At 40.1% G+C, this 20,148-nt stretch overlaps 1 protein-coding gene across 1 annotated transcript in view; it reads right to left on the bottom strand.

Moving 5' to 3' along the window:
- Positions 1-14,168, bottom strand: part of EEFSEC (eukaryotic elongation factor, selenocysteine-tRNA specific) — a 119,782-nt gene extending 105,614 nt beyond the window's left edge. The window contains exon 1 of the mRNA XM_062500584.1: positions 13,844-14,168. Coding sequence (XP_062356568.1) covers positions 13,844-14,114 — 271 coding nt within the window. The 5' untranslated portion in view covers positions 14,115-14,168. The remainder of the gene's footprint in view (positions 1-13,843) is intronic.
- Positions 14,169-20,148: the final 5,980 nt, after the last annotated feature.

Here is a 20,148-nt window from a genome sequence, read left to right as displayed (position 1 = left end):
TCACATTATTACACTCTCCATATAATTAATAGAAGTCCACTAAAATATAAAAGGTAATGCTCACTGTAAAGAAGGAAACCCATGCAAAGTTTAATTACTAAATAAAATTAGGCACGATACTTTCCAAGATTAGAATTTATACTGTCTTAAGAGGGGCTGGAATTTAATGATCTATAACCACACCAAGACAAGAGACAGTACCAATGCCTGAGTAAATGTTTTCCATAGTACTAACAGGAAGCAAGCTGAAAAATCTAAGTTGTCATGATTTCTAGCCAGATAACTTCTTTAAAAAAATTTACTGCAGAGTGAGTGCCATAAAGATATTCCAAATTCCACTGGTAGAATATTAGTTTAAAAATAAATACTTCCAACGCTTTTAATGATATAGTTTATTATTTAAAATTGGATATTCATGTGAATGAACCCGTACAACCAAGAAGCAAAATAGAGACCTGGACTGACTTCATACTGGTTTGGACCTTAACCTTGCAGTCTCCCTTACTGAGTTCATTTCTACAAGTTTCCATGGATTCAGAACACCCAGCTGGGCACTAAATTGGTACTTCTACAAAGTTGCAAATGTGCATGGCACCTCACAAATGCAACACAAGGCCCTAGGATTACCAAGCTCACAGACTAAATTTAGACCCCTTGCTTCCTAAAATAATGAAGGAATTTTAATCTGACACAACCACGTTATTTTATTGTTTCAAGTTTTATACTTAGAAAAGCATAGATCTCTGTGAGGTGAGCATACAGAAACCAACAACATACAACACCAGGCCCTTTATCTCTAAAAGCCCTCATAAATATAAGAAAAAAAGTTCTCAATTATGTATTTTGAAGAATTTCCAAAAGTGAGGTTGTTCAACACAACCCTACACAAAAATTTCACGTAGGATGAGTGGACAACTGAATAAAATGTGTGCTGACACTAAGGAACGAGCACTTTAAAAGCAGTAGGGGCAGCTTCTGTAAGATGGGTTTGTGAGCAGGAGCACCTGTGGGTTAAGCAAAACATGACTCAAGCTCAAAACCTTCAACAAGAACAGAACTGTGACAAAGGAGGATCATCATAAGCTAAGACAGCAGGTCTCCCAGTCTGGCATCCCACACTCACCCTCCTGTTTTCATTTTCTCATTAGAAACCACTTTTTTCTCACAAATCGAAATTTAAATTTTCAAGTTAAAACAAAGGCTGACAGCATCCCCAGGGAAGTGGGAAGAAAGCCTACAGAAAACAAAAGTCTGCTCAGCATACACATTGCTCTGCCAGGCTCATGTGACCAGCTCTCAGGAATGCTGGCACTGGTCAAGTTATTCGCTTGAAATAAACAACAAACAAGAATCGTGGATAAACAAGAAAATAACATGAAGTACAAGGCACTAATGCTGCTACTCCAAAGTCATACCAGTAAATTTGCATTTAACTGCACATTGCAAGAGAACATCAGCCCCAGCAAAAAATCAAAGAGCAGCAAGTGCAGGCAATGAGCCATCACCCTCTGGCTTGGATGGGGTTCTGGAAAAGAAGTACCCAGAAGCCCAGTGAAATCATCTGCCCTTGCTAATGTAACCTCTGTGACTAAGAGAAGAAATTTGTAAGCATTAATACAAAACAGGATCAAAAGTATATCAAGCACACAAAGAGTATTTAAAGATTACACATCTCACTCTTTCACAAAACCCCTTCTTGTGTGCTCTTGCCTTGTACAAGCCTTTTTTATATTTTTCATTATTGCTTTTCACATTTTGTTAGGTCTTCTTCCCCACTCGTATCTTGTAGACTCAGAGAGCACAATGGATTCTAAATTGAACTTCCTGACAGCAAGAACTAGAATTACAGAACAAGGGATAGAGAGCTCAGAATGAGAATTTAATTTCAAATGAACTTAAGTAAATATACTTGTTATCTAACCACTTCTGCCTTCACATCAAATGATGGAGCCAACTGCTGTTGAAGAATCGTATAATAGTAACGGAAGAGAAATACAATGGAACTTTATTAAGTATAGTCTTACTGACAATTTACTGTAGACTTAAATTAAATTTTGTTAGAAGATTTCCTTAAAGTACTTCAATAAATTATTTGTATTAATTATGTTTAAAATGTCATAGTTAATTTGCTTTTGAGGAGAAAATTATCTTGCCGTTTTGTAAAAATATAACATTGAAATAAAGCATATAAAGAGGAAAAAAGGTACGTAGGTACATAAAATGAAATTGTCTAATGACTGGTGTACACATAAAAAAATCAAATAATCATAGAAATGGATATTTATTTTTTTTCCTCCCTTTATAAAGTAATAATAGCATCTGTTTATATGCTTTTTACTTCCAGTGTCCTGTTAAGGTACTTGTTGGGACTGGAGAGAGACCTGAGACACCAAAGAGGGAAAAAAGTTCTTAGAACAGTGTTCTCATCTGTAGTCACCATGTTTTAAATATACCTAATGTTTCCTATTACTCAGACAAACAAGAACTCAGTGTACAGTGAAAAAATTTGCCTCTCTCCAGGGCCTAGATTCTGTTGGTCCATGAAAAACTGAATCACAACATCTCAAAGTACACCAGTTTTAACAAGGGCTTTACCAGCAAAACAAAAGGTTTGAAGTTTTCAGTCCCAAGAGAGCAACATCAATGGGCAGGCAGAGAAGTCTTTCACTGCAGCTGTGTTAATAAACTGGAACTCGGGCTTGGATACTGTTAAATCTGGAAGCAAACTGATCAGATAACTTTAAAAGACGTAAACAGAAAACATGAAACAAACAGAAGTGAAGCAACACAGGTTATCAAAAACCCAGCTCCTCCTGCCACAAACCACTAACTCTCATTCCAACAGTGCCCACTTAAATTTAACCCCAGTTATGATACAGAACAAACAAGGGCAGTTTATCAAACTATCAAGATCCATTTCTTCTCCCTCTTATTCAGTACACTGGGGGACATACAATGAAAGAACTCCCAAACACCTGCCTCCATATAATTTGTCAGTGAACACAGTTCAGCAATGAAAACACCTCTGAGACAAACTTCCCGTAAAGACTGAATTTTCAGTCACTTGCTTGGGGTTTTTTTAATAGATTTTAGCTTCAGTTCAAAACTCTTGTCCCTTTAACCAGAAAAGTATTTTCTCTGCACAAGCTTCAGTGCAGTTTAAGGTAAAGTTCAATTATACTTTCTTCTTTTTCCTATTTCCCCTAAAAGCACTATGCAGCACCACAGACAGGTGAATCTCCTCCCACACGAGACTCCACTTCAACACCAGTTTTAGACAGAAAAAGTCACCATTGTTGGATATGGCAATACACACCTGAAAGGGTAAACTGAGAGTTCAACTACAAACATATGGGCAAACACCACCAGCACCATAACTTTATCACAGCACTTGAAGTAATGTAAGAATCTCAGTTGTTAGTCAGGTGAAATATCCACTCAGAGAAGAAAATATTTGTGATGGTCCCTCCCACAGGGTGAAAAACATATCAAACAGCAAGCAAATCCATCCTTTAAAATAATTTACCAGAGATGCCCGAATTGTGACTTTTGAATTTTCAGCCATAGAATAAATCCTATTAGTTCAATGGCTTTATCAGTTCCTTCATTTATAAATATATAAACAAACATGTAATTTCAGTGTAAAAACTTGCTTTCCATGCTTCAAGGAATTTTTTAATTGGGCATACTATCACATGATCTGAAACTGTAATACAGCCAGACAGGGGCCAGTTTCAGTGTCAAATGCCCAAAGCTAGTCCCTTAGATGAACAGTACTACTGATAACTGGTGGCTTTTTGTTGACAAAATTTTTAATACTATAAACTGAATACTCATTTCAGAGATCAGGGAAAGATTCTAATGCTGAAAGCTTTTAAGAATAATGATGTTTTGGGACTTCTTTAGTCTTTAAATGCAACCTAGACACCTAAAATTGGGTACTATTTAATCATTTGCCTTATTCTCTGATGAAATGTGTCTTGGTTCTTCTGATATCTTTAAAGGATACTTCCTAAATTAGAATACAAACACAAAATGTTTTCTACTTAATCCACAGCTTATCATTATTTTCATAAGTCTTCAGAGTCAGCAGACAGTAAAACTTTGTACATACAGAACTGCACACTAAATCCCAATAACACAAAATACTTATGTGAATCTTTCCATCACACAGCAAACGCTGCTGTACTCATACATTCCAATTTTTACAGGATGGGGCAATCTACCTCACCAAGCTGTCTGTAATTCTTCTTTGCATATCCACATTGACACATTGGGTAGCTCCACAGCCAGCACCACCACACTGGTGCCATCCATCACTGTTGCTGAACACCTCCAACGAGCACTGTGAGGGTTAACAATAACACTTGCTGATGAGTCCAAAAAGCCCTTTGCACGGGATCACTCACAGAAACCTCCCTCAGCCCACATTTACTACTCCTTCCCTCCTGTTCCAGCAGGTGACCAACACACAAGAGCTGCTGCTGCTGCTGCGCTCACCTGACAGTGACAGCACAGAGCCAGAGAGGACCGAGCTGTGCCACACCAGTACTCTGCACGTGCACTCTAAGCCACTCTTTAAATCATTTCACACACTGCAATGTCAGCGTGGGCAACCACTGCCAGAACACGACACAGAATCCCCCCAAGTCAACCACAGGTTCAGGTAATCATGACCTCTCTTTTTACGGCATAAATGCATAATTTCCGCACCACTCTTTGATGAAGGGACCACAGACTTAAAAAGAGGAAACAATTACAGTCATTAGAATTTCACCCAAGCGTGAGATTTAATCTCAGGCCATGGTCTTGCCAATGGCTGTGGGGGTCTCAATGGAGACAAAATTGCTCTGTGGGAGAAAAAAATGCCTTGATGATGACATTAGTCAGCAAGAGAGACTGAGCTTTGTCTTCCATCCAACAGCACAGTCAAATACAAGGAAACCATTTTCCCTCCCCCTCTTCTTGATCCTAAAAAAGAAAGCTACAATTTTGTTTTTCTCTCTGAAATGCACTTCTTGCATACCCTGGAAAACTTTCTTCCCCAAAGCAATACTTCTGAAAGGCTCTAGTTTTTAATATATGAGAAGTAGATTTAAGCATGAATAAGCATCTATGACCAAAAAAAAAAAAAAATTCCTATGCCTATTCTTACTAATATGATAGGATAGTTCTAGCAACAACTCTTGAACACTTCTATAGCTTTTTTTTTTTCCGAATACGTTCTTCAAGACCACTTCAAATTTTACATATACAGGAGAATCATATCTAAAGTATGTTCACCTGCCCTAAAATACATTTAATGGAAACAATACCAGTAAAACTTGGCTGAAAAAAAAAAAAAGGCAAAGTTTAACAACTGAAAAGAGCTCCTGAAATCAAAGAACACCAGTTTACTCTCATATGCCAATCATATATTATTATCCCAAATAAGACTGTAAGCAGAAAAGACAAGTAAGTGCTCAGGCAACTGTACTGAATTAATTTTTTCAGTACCATAGGAAAAAACGTATCTGCAGTTGATGAAAGAGTCAGCATCATCATCATCCCTTCTATAACACGAAGTAAAAAAGTTTCACAACAAATCCGTAAGCCCAAATGAATCTCTTCTCCAGAGCGTGAGGTGAGGGAGCCTGGATTCTTCCACAGATCAATATAAATCACAAAAATTCAAAACTCAGTTTTTATTCCCCCTTATCGTCCTTTACCTCCATGAAGCTCCTGAATACGATTTCTTCATTTTTATTTAAACTACCCTTTCTACTCCATTTCCTCTCCTTCTACTACCCACCAATTCCTCCAGCAGTTAGATTAAACATAAATATGTATTTACTATTATTTGTCTGGTCCCAACTACCCCCAGTGCTGGTAATGCTGACAATTACAATCTAACATAGGATTAATCAGCCTAAGTTTGAAACAGAGATTGTAATTCAATTTGAAAGCCAACACTAACCATTTCATGTCCACTTGAAGAGATTAGATAAACTGTGAAAGAACATTTTGGTAAAATAATTGATAAGGAGATGGGAAATAAGAATTATTGGTATTTACTTAGCCTGCAACACATTCTGGAAACAAATAGTTTAAAGGAAACACTTCAGAACAGCTACCTAATCTAAATTTTACAGATAGCACAAGGAATATTCTCTCACAGAATGCACAGTATCTCTGCAATCACAGCTATCTGAAGAGCTGTTCAAATCTCTTTGCTGAAGCTTGCACTCAGTTTTACCCCATTATGAGCTGTGATCCACAGAATACATTGTGTTCAAGAATCCAGCTGCAAATTACCACCACAAAACATCTGTCCTTGCTCCTCAGCTTGCCAGGCCAACCTTAGGGTTCCCAGACAGAAAACAACTCACTGTCACATGGAAAAACAACTTTTATTACGCTTAAGGGACTTTAGCGATGGCAGCGTTCAGGTTTGGTTTGATCACTTAGTGAGATCTGCTGCACGTCTGCTTTACAGTTATAACCTCAAATTTTCCAGCTGCATTTTGCTTTTCCAGGGGTTTTCATAAACAGTACTTTACAACAGCCGTGCAAAAACATGAATTATTTTAAGTACAAAAACCCCAAAACAAACACATTAAGGAAATTCAGTTCACGGCTCCAAGAAGCTAACTAGCTATTAAAAATGGGTTTATACATAAGCAACGTATCATTCTGCTTATATCTAGCATCTACCAATTGAAGATAACTTCTAAATCAAGATGTAGAACCAATACAGCAGAATCTTACAAGGCTGGTTTGTCAATTAGCAGACCACTCAGTTGCTAAATTGGACAATTTAGCAAGCAAGCATATCCATCATCAGTAAAAAAGCAACTTTGAAAAATGTGCTTTAAATTTACTTTGACAAGGGTTATTTTTAACTATAAATATGCTTCATATTGTACAGTAAGTTGTTCTAGATTTTATGCAGTTATTTATAATACTTTCGTACATTAGCTGATATTTTAAAGCACGCAAAAATTAACAAAACTTCCCCGCTTTTCCAAATAGCTTACAAAGTAATTTTAAGCAAGAATAAACATGAAGCAAAAATGAAAAGTGAATATTTGATGAATGCCTGCACACTGTGCTAGAACAAAGAAATTCTGGTTTTAAACCAATAGGAAAAATGATCAAGCAAACTTGAACAGCACCATTACAGTGCTTGGTTATTAAGGTTTCCTGAGAAGCTGTCATGGTTTTGTGTCAAATAGCACAGTTTTGTTGCATACAAACAAACAAATACAACCACTCAGAAGCTTTGTAGAAAAATTGTCATGTATTAGCAATGGTCAATTTCACATTCAAACATGTTTCAATGAAACCACTCCTGGTTAAAATCTACACTTAATGATTGAGAAATCCATTATAAATCATACCTTCCAAACATGAAATGCAAAATTATTTTTATTTTTTAAACTGCACACAGAAACGAGCACATTTCTAACTGGATTCTAAGAAGAACCAGAAGAGAATGTGATTATTCTCTATAACCTTTGATATCAGGAGCCAATGGATCTCTTGCTCTTTGTAAACTACTTGACCCAGAAAAGGAACAGAGGAGGACTCCTGCTTCAGTCTCTAATATTGCCTAAGAGTTGTGTAAGTTTAGGAGTTGTTGAACATGCAACTTTTACAGGGAAATCAGCTTCAAGTCAAAATTGCAGAAAAGGGCATAAAACAAATAATAGCAGCAATCCTACTTCCACATCACTCACAAAACCCACAGAAACAAGAAGCAATGTAATACATACAAAGTTAGAGCCATTACACTTATGATACAGACAGATAAAAACTCCACAAGAATCATATTCTAAACCCTGATACACCCTGCCAAGTTTCATTCTACCCAATATCACACAAGAAATCCTATTTCACACAGTAGTGGTTCAAAGCAGATTTTGTACAACTAGCTTCCTTTTACCCAGTTATTAAAAGACATGGGGAAATGGGGAAGGAAATAAAAGACTTGTGCACATTAAATTCCATGGCTGCCACATCAAACCAGCTGTTTTTTCTCACCTGTTACCTGTGTCTCATGTCATGTGTAAGACAACACCCCATACGTTTTTATTGCTTAAGGTATAATAAGCACAACCCAAATTAGAGATGAAATAAGACTAACCTTGCTTAAAACACAGAGGACGTTTCCTTTAAGAACAAGAAAATTAACCCAGAGATGCGTTCCAAATCGTCTACTTAATTCTGTTCCAATGCAGAGTGAGGTCACTCCCCCCACGCTGACCTGTTACCCCAGTACTTAGCCCTAAGATCCTTCATTGTAAGCAAATACTGCCCTCTTGTGCACTGCAACATCCAGGAGACAAAGTTCCATTTTGGAGGTTGTGGACACCACACAACCAAATTGTTGTACTGGTTGCCTTTCTTCATGCATGGCTTCTTAATTTTTAAAAAAGTGGCTTTCATTTTAAAATGTCAATAAAAATACTCCATGTTGTCAGACGAGTATCTGGCACCAGCCAAATTACAGTGACTGAAAAAAAGACACTGCCTCAATTTAATTTACAGACAAAGTTTATTCAAAATTTTAATACAAAGCAGTGTCAGCAATTCAATGAACCCAAAGAGACTAATAGGTTTTAGAAAACATTCTCACAAGTGCCAGCTGAAGTCCCTTAACCCACGAGTACTTCCATAACATCAACCACTACATCAAGGTTTGTGGATAGGAATTACACTACACAAGAGTTGTATGCTAATTTTATTTTTTTTTCCACCAGTACAGGATTCAATATGTTACTCTCACTTGAAGCTGGCAGCCAAAGATCTCAAGACTCTCTAGTGACTTCTCTCAGACTAGAATGATATCCAGTAAATACAAGGCACTCTTTCCCTCCAGAGGTTCCCCTTCATTCAAGATCTGTACTCAACAGCAAGTCATCCACATATACATCTAAAACTATAAAACTCTACTTGCTCACTCACCTAGAATAGAAAAAAAAAAAACCCAAGAACTGTCACATCTTCACAAAGGTATCAACAAACAAAAGCTCACATCGACAGAAGTGTGTTTTCATTGCAGTAATGCAAAGGTAACCCCGAGCTTACAAATCCTCCTAAAAGCTTACAGCAAACTCTGCAAAACAGCTAATCTGTGGTAAAAGGTGGGGTTTTTCTGTGATATGCTAATCTTACAAATAATCTGCATCTGACTGAATTTGAATGCTGGTAGCAAGACCACATTCCCCTTGATCTTCCAAGCCTGTTTTCATTGTACTCATTTGCATCAGCAAGACATGCTTTTGCTAGGCTCATTTCCCCCTCTCCAAGCTCTAGTTCGAGTTCAAAAGTCTTGGCCCCTCCAATGTATCAGGTATGAATTAATACCCTTCCTTAGCTGAACATAGCAGCAAAGTGGAAACAGACACTTGCAAGGCAGTCTTCTTTGAAAGGAACTGCAGGGACAAATGGTGACAATGAAGTTCTAGTTATAAACTAAAAAGGTCAAAGGTTCAGACAGGCATAAGGATTACACAACTACAAGTTTGTCAGAGTTCTCCCTAGCCCAGGTTTAAACAACCAGGGTCAAGCAGTAGCTTTCCAATTAAAACCCTATAAGGATAGTCTGTCCTTTGAACTTCATAGGGAGAAGAAAAAAAAATGAGACAATTTTCTGATTTAGAAGTTCTTTTGAGGACCCATCTCGAAATCAAACAGACAAAGGGAATCTGACAACAGCTCACTTAAAGCAAACACTCAGTATCCCTTGGCTGCCTGTGTGGGGGAAGTTGGGATGAGGTAATCATGTTCTCCTGTATTAGTGTGCTGACCCTTTGTATGGCATGAAATTAACCATCAGCAAGGAAAAAATCTGCTACTGCTTAAACTACTTTGCTACGCAAAGTGGTCTTAAAATGAAATATGGGGATTGAATTTCGTCTGGCAGATTAACTTGTCTAACCTCTCTGCAGGCATCTCTTCCTGCTGAACTCATTTGAGAAACTATTGCAGACCCTACTGGTGCACAGGTCTGTGACAAACAAATGTGAAAGCAACTCTTATTTTATTTCAGTGACATTAACATCAGCTTTGTGGAAGATGAGGACCGGAATATTAACAAAAGAACCGAAGCTTAAAAATACTCATAGTGCTGCGACAGAAACAACCCCACTTCAGTGTGAAATTTTACCCAAAACACCACTCTAAATCTCTACAGCAACAGAAGAATGCAGTAATGACAAAAATATCAGTCCTGCATCTTGCAGTCATTCCTTCAGCGCACAACCCAAGTGCAAGGCTGATGTAGGTGCTTCTTACTGCATGGACAAGCTAAGAATTGGCCCTTAAGGTTCAGTTACTCAGGTTTGTTTGCTCTCCTTAGCAAGTCAGACACAAAAGGTTTTAAAACACTGATTTTGTTTCCTTGCTTAAGACAAGATCCTGCTAAAGCACAGGACAAGTCTAACAATTGTATTTTATTTTAAAATAAAGAGTTCTGTTCTTATTGTTTGAAAGAGTTAAGACAGAACCACGTAGCACAGTCCAAGCCATACAGATACCCACAATAACTTAAGGCCTTCCTGACACAGACACACAAGAGCTTTAGAAGAATATAAACCAGTATGGTTTGAATACAAGTGAAAGGCATGATGAAGTACACCAAGTGACTATTACTTATTCCATTCCAACCTTGACTATCACCTTCCATCTAGAACTTAAAACAAAACATCTTGGGTGAAACTGTCTGCAACATTTCCAATTCCCAGCATGCAGGTAAAAAAAAAAACCACCCAAAACAAAACACTTTTGATTTAACATTTGATATGTTTTGTTTTCAAGGACAAGCTTCGCAAGAAAAATGTAGCCACACAGAATGAAATATGACTTCCATTTTTCATTCCATTTCGTTACTGCTCAAATATTCTGCATTCATTTAATCCTCAGGTATTGTGTCTGAACAAGCATCTTGTGAGTGACTGTGAGAAGTATTCACAAGGTCAAGCACTACCAGGCACAGCATGACAAAAATGCAATACTAGATTTTGACATGAAAAAACCCATTTCAGGAATTAGCTACGTACAGAAATATGTTAAAGAGTGGTAAATAGTAATATTTAATCTGTGAGCAGATTTATCAGCTTTGTACAGCAAAGGAATTAACCCTTAGAGCACACTGGGAACACAGAAAAGATGTCAGTTACAAGAGATAACCTGGACACCGCTGGTGGAAATGGCACTTGGGAAGAGAAGAGCCAGAAAGCGACTTCTCAGAAGGAAACCCTTGAGCTCCTCACCTCATGGGAGACCTGAGTGAACAATGCTGGTACTACCCAGCCACAGCAGATGGTGTTTCCATGAGCTGAGATCACCCAAGGGGAAGCCAAGTAGTTTATCCCATCTTCAGTGAGAAAAGAGAACTGCTAACAACAAGAAGATGCATTAACATTTTCACAGCAGTAGCATCTCCTGCAAACCCTTCATGGCACATGACCAACACAGAGTTCTGAAGCAGCCCTCATCTCTGCTGCCATTCCACCTTCCAAATCCTCATATCCAGCCTCCTTGCCCATAGGCATCCTACCCCTAGTTTTTCTGCAGATCAACTTCCACCTATAGCTACCCCAGGATTTGAATTCAGAGCAGTGACATTTTAAAGAGGTATGGGAAATCTGAGGTGCAGAATAAGCACAGGAAAATAAACTATTTTGCACTTATGTCTTGTTGAAAAACCATATACAGAGGAAACATGTAATAACAAGGAAATCACAGATTCCACCAAAAAGAAAAGGGTAGTTGCATTCCTGGTTCCAGAGAAAATATTTGGAATGGTGAACCCTTAATGCTTAGTAACAAGGAAGTAGATGAAAATAGCCTAAATTTTTCAAGTATCATTATCTGGGAGGACTCACTTTCCATTCCTGAAGTGATGAAAAAGTTGGCATTATTGAAAAACACATGAACAGCAAAGAATCCTATCCTGTTATACAAGACATGCTACACTTCAGTTTGAGTTTCACCAAACCACACCAAACTTGTAAGCACCTAAATAGTCCCACAGGCACAGATCAGGTTTTATCATCAAAGTTTCACCTTTCAAACCTGGGAGTAAAACAAAACAAAAAAAAAATTAAAAAATCCAGTATCAAGATACATCTACATTATTAAGCAGAAAACTGAAGTTTCTAATTCTTTAAACTATTAACACAAAACTACATTTTCTCTCCAACCTTCTTCTAACACACAACTGACTGCAGTAAGCAATACTAATCAACTGTTTTACTGCAGTAAGATACATATCCTGGTATAACTGGAACTAAGCAAGTTTCATGTGCTTATGTGTCTGAATATCATCTGTAAAGAATTATTTTTGCTGGGAAGAAAACTCTATCAATCATCTCACCCGATCCTTGCCTTCCTTCTCCCTGCATGCCCTTTCAATAAGCAAATCTGATGTGGACAGCTGTGACTAAATACTTCGAGGATCTTCATAAAAATAACAGAAAGCACTGAGAGAAGTCTGTGTATCAAACAGCCACCCCACATAAGTGTTAAAGTTATTGAAAAACAAAACTGGTTAAAGCTGATTTCTAAGTTTTCCCACATCCCCTTCATGAGAAAGTTCACACCATTCAGATTAGCCACTTCTGGCAGAGAGGGATGTCTGACTACAAGTGACTCTTCAGTACATCCTAGAAACATCTGCCAAAGTCAACCTCACTCTTCAGGTGTTCACAATTACTAAAGAATGATAAGGGATTGTCAAGTACAAGAGATGACTACAAGACCACAGGTTTCTGGAATTAAGCACATAGCCACTCCTCCCTTGCAGCTGTGGAGCACCAATGACGATACAGAGCAGTTTTTACTGCTGGTAAAACCGACAAATAAGTAAATATTTATTATCCTACCCACAAGAAGTGCAAACAATACAACACAGTCACCACTAATGCAACTTACAAATAACACAATCGTTCAAAGGGGGTTAAAGTCCTACATCACAACAAGTAACTCAGCCTGAACCTCAGTCTAGCCAAGAAACATTGTCCTACCAACCTACCAAGTCGTCATTAAACAGACACTGACAGAGGAAGCACAGAGGAACAGAACTTGCGGGCTGATCTCTGCAGTTGAATCTGCCTGTGACTACTTTAAACTCCTGAAGCTGTTACTCCATCATATCCTTAGTCAAGCACCGACCACCTCTTAACACTCTTCAGAAGAAATGGAAAGGGGAGATAGTTAACCTTCTTCTAACTTGAGTCCTAATGCAAAACAAATTAACCTTCCAGTGTCATCTGTGAAGATCAAAATGAAGAGTCACCTAAAGCCACAAAACTATCTCTAAGCCTACAAATATGTTACAACTCCCGAGTCCTCCAAGACAACATGGGCATGCCCAGCAACTATATCACAGCTCTCAATTACAGGCCACACCAAACTCTGACTGCTTTAACAGGCAAGAAAATAACGATTTTTAGGGCGTTTCGATGTCATTAATAAGGCCTCCATACACAATATTTTTTTTTTAATCTAGTAAGTGTAAGAAACATGAGCACATCCGACCATCCAAAAGACACTCCAAGAACTCACATGTACAAAGCGCTTTTCTACGAGCACTGGCTTTTTTTCTCTTTTTTTTTTTTTTTTTCCGGTTTTTATTATTTGAAGAGCAACTACGAGCAAGCGTAGTAAAGTCACAGGGCCCTGAAAATCCTGACACCCGCCGTCCCCTCGGTTTGGGCACAGCCGGAGGCCCCGGCTCCCAGCGGCCCCGCTCCCACCACGGACACGGGCGGGCGCGGACCCAGCGAGGGCCGGAGCACCCCGGGAGGCACGACAGCCACCGGGGCGGGTCCGGGCGGCCCCCCTGCGCCCCCCTTACCGCCGATGATGGTGCGGATGAGGGAGGCGTGCCCCGGGCAGTCGACCAGCGTGAGCTGGAGCTCGCCGGGCCCCGGGCCCAGCTGCGGCGGCAGCGCGGTGCGCAGGCAGGAGAAGCCCAGGTCCAGCGTGATGCCCCGCGCGCGGCTCTGCGGCGCCCGGTCGAAGGCGGCGGTAGAGCCGGTGGTGCTGAGCGCCCGAGCCAGCGCCGTCTTGCCGCTGTCGATGTGGCCCAGCACTCCCACGTTCACGTTGAGGACGCGGGCGGCCATGGCGGCGCTGCGCCCGCCCGGTCCGTCCCCACAGCGCCCCTGCGGCAACGCGGGCCCCGGCGCCGCCGTTCCGGCCGGCGGGGCGAGGGCTGGGCAGAGCCCGCGCGGTTCGCCCGCTCCGCGGCCAGGACCAGGACCAGGACCAGGACCAGGACCAGGACCGGGACCGGGACCGGCCGGCCCGGCACACAGCCCAGCTCACCTGCCTGCCCCTCCTACCAGGGATGCGGGAGAGACGATGTCAGCAGGTTACTTTAATGGCCGCGTGGCCATCAGCTGGGCCCCCTCCCCGGTGAGTGCCCGGCAGCCCTGGGAAGGGGGCACGTGTTTGCCCTGAGCATCCGCACCTGCGCTCGCATCTCACTCACGCTAATTAGACACTGCAGGGCTGCTTAAACACGCTCACTGTGACATCCCTCCCTCCGTTCTGCCCACAAGCAAACCCCGGTGCTGCTGGAACTGCGGTGACCAGGTTTGACTTCCAAGTCACATGGGCATTGCAAACCCAAGTGGAAAAGCACGTTTGGATCATTTACTCTGCTTACACTTTAAAAATTCTAGGCTTGCATTATTTATTTTCCTGTTAAGGCATATCTAAGGTAAGATGCTGCTTTAAAAAATCATATCCTTAATGAATTAAGAATCCAAGATCATCAGCAGTGATGAACAGATCTGGTAACTACTGCTACCACCACCAAAACAAACAACAGAAGTGGATGAATATTGGAAAGGCCTGATAGTGGTTCGGAGGCTAAGGGCATGATTCCTTCACTGATAACCCAGGGAGCTAAGTGCTCTACAGGATAAAGCTTAACACATGTGCACTGCATTTCAATAGTGACTAAGGAGCCCAAAATACCTCTTCAAATGATTAAAACTCTCTACAAGCCAAGAAACCAAGACTGTGTCATGGACCTCCCACAGGTGTCAAAGTAGACTAGACTTGTTCTATATTCTGGTTTTTCTCTGTGAGAGCAGTGCAGTTGCTTTTCTGCTCACCGTGCAATAATACATATTGCTCATAGTAATAACATTCACATCTGAATAACTAATGAGTGAGCCAGAAGTGTAAAATGACTTGCCTAAGGCTACTGTCAACATCATGGATTTGGTTTTTAGGCTTTGACTCCAAACTCCAGGCTTTTTCTTACAAAGAAATCTGCATTATATACCAACACTTTCAATATAAAAGAGTTTGGTTTAAAGCTGGATGCAAATGATTCCTTCTTCCCAAATACATAGAAGGCCAGATGACAGAATCAATGACTCAAATGAAAAAAAAGGGGGGGGAGAATTACATTTCTTCATAGCACACAGTGCTACTTGAGAGACAACTGTCTCCCTAAAGGAAAGATGTGAACTCGAATACTGAGCTAGCTTAGCTAATCAGCTTCTTGAGCAGAATAGTTCAGCCTGATGGAATCTCTGTCATGGGAGCCAAATTAAGCATAATGTCACTTTTCAGACCAAGTTCTCAGGCTTTGAATAGTTTCCTGTTAAATTATAAGGCTCATAATACACTTCCTTGCGCTGAATATGTTACATCAATATGCACTTGCAAAGGAAAGGGAAAGTTTACATCAATTCCCATAAGGCCCTAAAAAGTTGGAATCCACACAAATACCCCTGTGCCATATAACCTACCCTTTACTTCTTTTCTTTTAGCATTATTAGGTGAGTTCAGAAGGAAATGGGGGGGGTGAAGGGGTAAAGGTCTGATTCTCAACCAGAAAAGGTAGTACACAGAAGTCCTCCCAAAACATCTAAAATAACAGCTATTTTTCAACAAGCCTTGACAATGTAGAAAGGTCTAAAACTTTCTACAACTCTTGAGAAAACTGGCAATGAGGTCAAGGAGGTCCCATTTCAATACTTACAGTTTAAGAGGCCACAGCAGGGCTCACGTGAGATCCATTTTGATCTGCCAGCTTAATAGAGAGATGCATTTTGTTCAGCCACAATTTAGAGGCATACTGGATAAAACTTATGGGGTGAAAAAAAATAATTCTTTCTGTTAAGGATAGCTAAGAAAGGAAGATTAAAATCCACAGGAAAATGGATTTCATTCCACTCCTCACATAACAATAATAGCCCTTTTTTTACTCCTGGGTGACCTGGAAGAAGGAGGACTATCAGGTAGAAACGGAGGTTTGGTTTTCTCCCTTTAGACACAGAAAAGATTTCCAACTTTCTAATAGGGAAGGAGTTGTTCTTATGTAGAGAGAAGGAAAAAACCTCAATGCCTACAGCTTTTTTGTTACCACTGAGATCACACCTCTGTCTCCAGAGTTTTAAATCCTGTGGCTCTGATTTTGCCACATATCACTTGAGGAAATACTAGAGTGCACATAGTACCTGTGAAATTAATAACTGCAATCACCAATATCAAAGAAGAAATCTGATAAAGACAGACATAACCACTTTCATTCTGCATTTAGAAAGGTCCATTCTGTTAGCTTACAAAGTTTTAGAATTAATTAAAAAATTGGGAATTAAGGTGTGGCATTCAGTAGTACACATCACTCCTATTGCTCTGAAGAGTAGAAAAATAATCAGCTTCTTCTGCAGGCAACAAAACATGACCACTATCCCTACCACTCCCTACACCTACACGAAGGTCTTGGTATTACTAAGAGGGAGAAGGGAACCTGGCAAAATGAGAGAATCCCAAGTTCTCCAGATTCTTCTATATCCCTCATAAAATTTGTAGCATTTAGCTGTTTCCCTTGTTTTCTCCGAAACAAACCGTTCTCCATCCTAGTGGTTCTCTCTTGTACGGAATTTCTTCCTTAAAACATGTTCACTTCAATGCTAAAGTTTATGGACTCATGGGAGAAAGGGCAGGAAGTCAGACTTTTGGGATAGGGTAAAAATGTAAAGGTCATTCACACACTCACACACACATACTCTCTCTCACTCCAAAAATAATACACTATTTGACAGTTTCAGGATTCAGCATGTCCCACTGAAATTTGAAAGCTTATGTGAAACTAGGCTACGTCCTGTAACCTCAAACATTTAGTCTAGGAAAACAGCTCTCAAGTCTCCAGCTCCCACATCGGGTATCGCATGACGTCTGTGCCAAATAGAAGACCTCAAACCAGGGGGCAAAAGAAACGTTGGTAAAATGAGTTGATTAAACCTGGGGAATAACAGTTCAGACTGTTAGTGACAGGTATTATTTTTTTTCTGGTTAGTTGGCTAGCAAAATATTAAATTATACTCAAAGCATCCCCAAAATGAGCTGGGCAGAATGGTCACACAACCTACTTACATTCCATCTGGTGGCCTGGACAAAGGAGGAAGAATATTCAGGCTTTGCAATTGAATTATTTAATCCTCCCTCTCTAATACAATAAGTAGCTAAAATAAACCACAGAAAATCATGTAAAAATTGAGGTTTTATATTTCCTCATACTGATGCATCACAACACAAGACACCAGCTATAAAAGATGATACACAATATAGAAGTTTAGTTCTAAACTTCCCTGTAGTTCCACTTCTACTCTGCTCTTCCTGGGGAATAAACAATTAATCCTGTGTGGTCTAAAGGATTATTGTTTATTTTCCCTCATCTGAATATCCTCTTTTACCCCTCTTTAACTACAACTTCAGGACAATGCTCAACGAACATATGGAATGAGTAAAACAATCAATACAATGAGCAGTGCCAAACCTGGCACAATTAAGTAGTACCTGTGAGCAAATAAGAGGGAAAAGTCAGCCTTACATTTACCCAGGAAACTATTTTTTACATTTATTTCTATTGAGGTATCCTCTTCTACTACAAACACAAACCCAAATAATTTTAATCACATTTTCTACAGGTCAATATTAAAATTTTACCTTCATTATGGCAGCAGATTTTATGTACTGAACAGCAATGGTCACTAGCAGACAGAAGTTTAGTCTCTAAAGTCTTTGTTTGAGGCATCTTATTGCTGTTGACAAACAATTAATTAGTTTCTTATCCACTTAAGGCAAGAAAAATCCCTAATTAGTATTTCCAAAGTTAAAGAACCTTATGTAGCATATCTGATTTTTACAGACATAGAATATTTCTATCCTTCCTCCAAGTTACAGTAAAGATTAACAGCAATTCTCTATTCCTACCATCTACATTCCTGTATATTGAATTTCACCAAAAATAAATAAGCAAATATTATTAAATAGACTTTGAAATGCCATAATCTCAAAACTAGGTCTTGTTGCAACATCAAACAAGATAACATGGAACATATGGACAGGTTTCAGTCTAAGTTAACAAATTATTATGTATTTCACCCTTTTGAAAAGGAGGGTCATAGCTAGCCTGAACCCCTTGATAGCAACATCACTGCCTTCAGAGCTTTAACCAGACTTGCTAATTATTCTTCCAGAACTGGCAGAAACTTGAACTCTGACCAGGCTTACCCACAACACTTGAGGCAGTTTAATGCACTGGAGAAATCAAAGTTGTATATTTGCTCTTTTACAAAGGAAAAAGTCTGCAGCTCAGTACCTATTAGGTGTTTGTATTCTGGAACTAATATGACCCTGAGAGGCTAATGGTGTACACACTTTTCTAATTATATAAAGAATAGCTCATATTTGTTCGTCAAAAATTCTTTGCTGAACAGTTGTATAGCAGGATACCCTTACAAAGGTGTGGAAACACACATGTGTGCAATTATATTGCAATTACAATTTTAAACTAGGGTATGTAAATATAAACTGACAGAACAATTAGCACAAAAAGAAAGCAACAATAAGCAAAGTCTTTTCTTGGCCAAATTACATTTACAACAAAACTAATGGAAGCTCTTGAACAAAGAAGGAATTAATAGCATGTATATGGTTCACTGAGCTTTTGCAAATTGTACCATAACTCCCGTCCTCCCTAAAACTGCTGTCCGAGTTTGTGCTGTCACAGAACTGCTTTTGCAATTCCTCTGGCAGCGCAGAGGAAAGCCAAGATGGCACCAGACATCAGTCCTGCCTCATACCACATAGACACAGCCATGGTTTTATAATCACAGAAAGCTCTATATATCCATGGGAAGTTTCCTGTCTTTTGTGGGAGAGATCACAGTAACTACAAATAAAGAGAACTCATGGGATCTGCAGGTTCCCAGAGCCAATCTAAATTTCACTGTGCGTAATCTCCACATTAAGTTTTTAAACCCCTCGTAGAAGGTGCAGCAGAATTACCACCAAAGCACAGTTAGGAGCTGTAACAGCCTGGAAGCTGTAGCAGCACAGACTGCATGAAACATGGATGTTCCTGCGAGGCCGTGAAACGACCTGCTGAGAAGCTGGAGTGGTTTTGCCTATTTCAATTGCTCAAAGCTCATAAGGAACACGTGCTGTAGTTGCAACACATGTCGCAGCCTCAAATACTTACAGCAAGGCTTTCAAGATGAGGAATAGAATTATCCTGCACTTTGACTGAACACTAAAAACTAATGAGCACCACCGAGCAGGTAAGAGACCACCCCTAATTTTCCTTGGCAGAGGAGTTGGACTAGGTGGTCTCCAGTGATCCCTTACAACGATTTCGTGAATCTTTGACAAAGTTTAAGAAAACACCTTTGGAAAACCTCAGCTTATTTTTGTGAGCTAAAGCCAGCTAAGGTTTTGATAAGGCTCAGGGCTCCTGGCGCACTGTCAGCGGCTGTGGGCAGGCAAGCAACAAGACACCGAGCCAGGGACGGCCAGGGCCGACCCAGCCCTGGCAGTGGGGACAAACACTGGCTTCCAGCACCAAACTGGACTGGAGAAAGACGGATAGACAGGAGGAAAGACGGAGAGAAGGAGCTTATGGTACAGCTGGGCCAGTAAACCTGCGAGCAAGAACGAGGGGGTTCTCCCTCCAGGAGGGCTCCGCTCACCTCTCCCCAGACTGCCCTTGCCGATTTCAGAGAATCACAGAACCACTTAGGTTGGAAAAGACCTCCGAGATCACAGAGTCCACCTCATGACGGGCCACCACCTTCTGAACCAGACACCGGCACCGGCTGCCGCGTCCAGTGTTTCCCCGGAGCAATTCCAGGA

The sequence above is a fragment of the Cinclus cinclus genome, chromosome 12 (assembly GCF_963662255.1).
Source record: "Cinclus cinclus chromosome 12, bCinCin1.1, whole genome shotgun sequence".
NCBI classification, from domain to species: Eukaryota; Metazoa; Chordata; class Aves; order Passeriformes; family Cinclidae; genus Cinclus; species Cinclus cinclus.
Note: the sequence above shows the minus strand (reverse complement) of the source record. Positions and strands in the feature narration are given on the sequence as shown.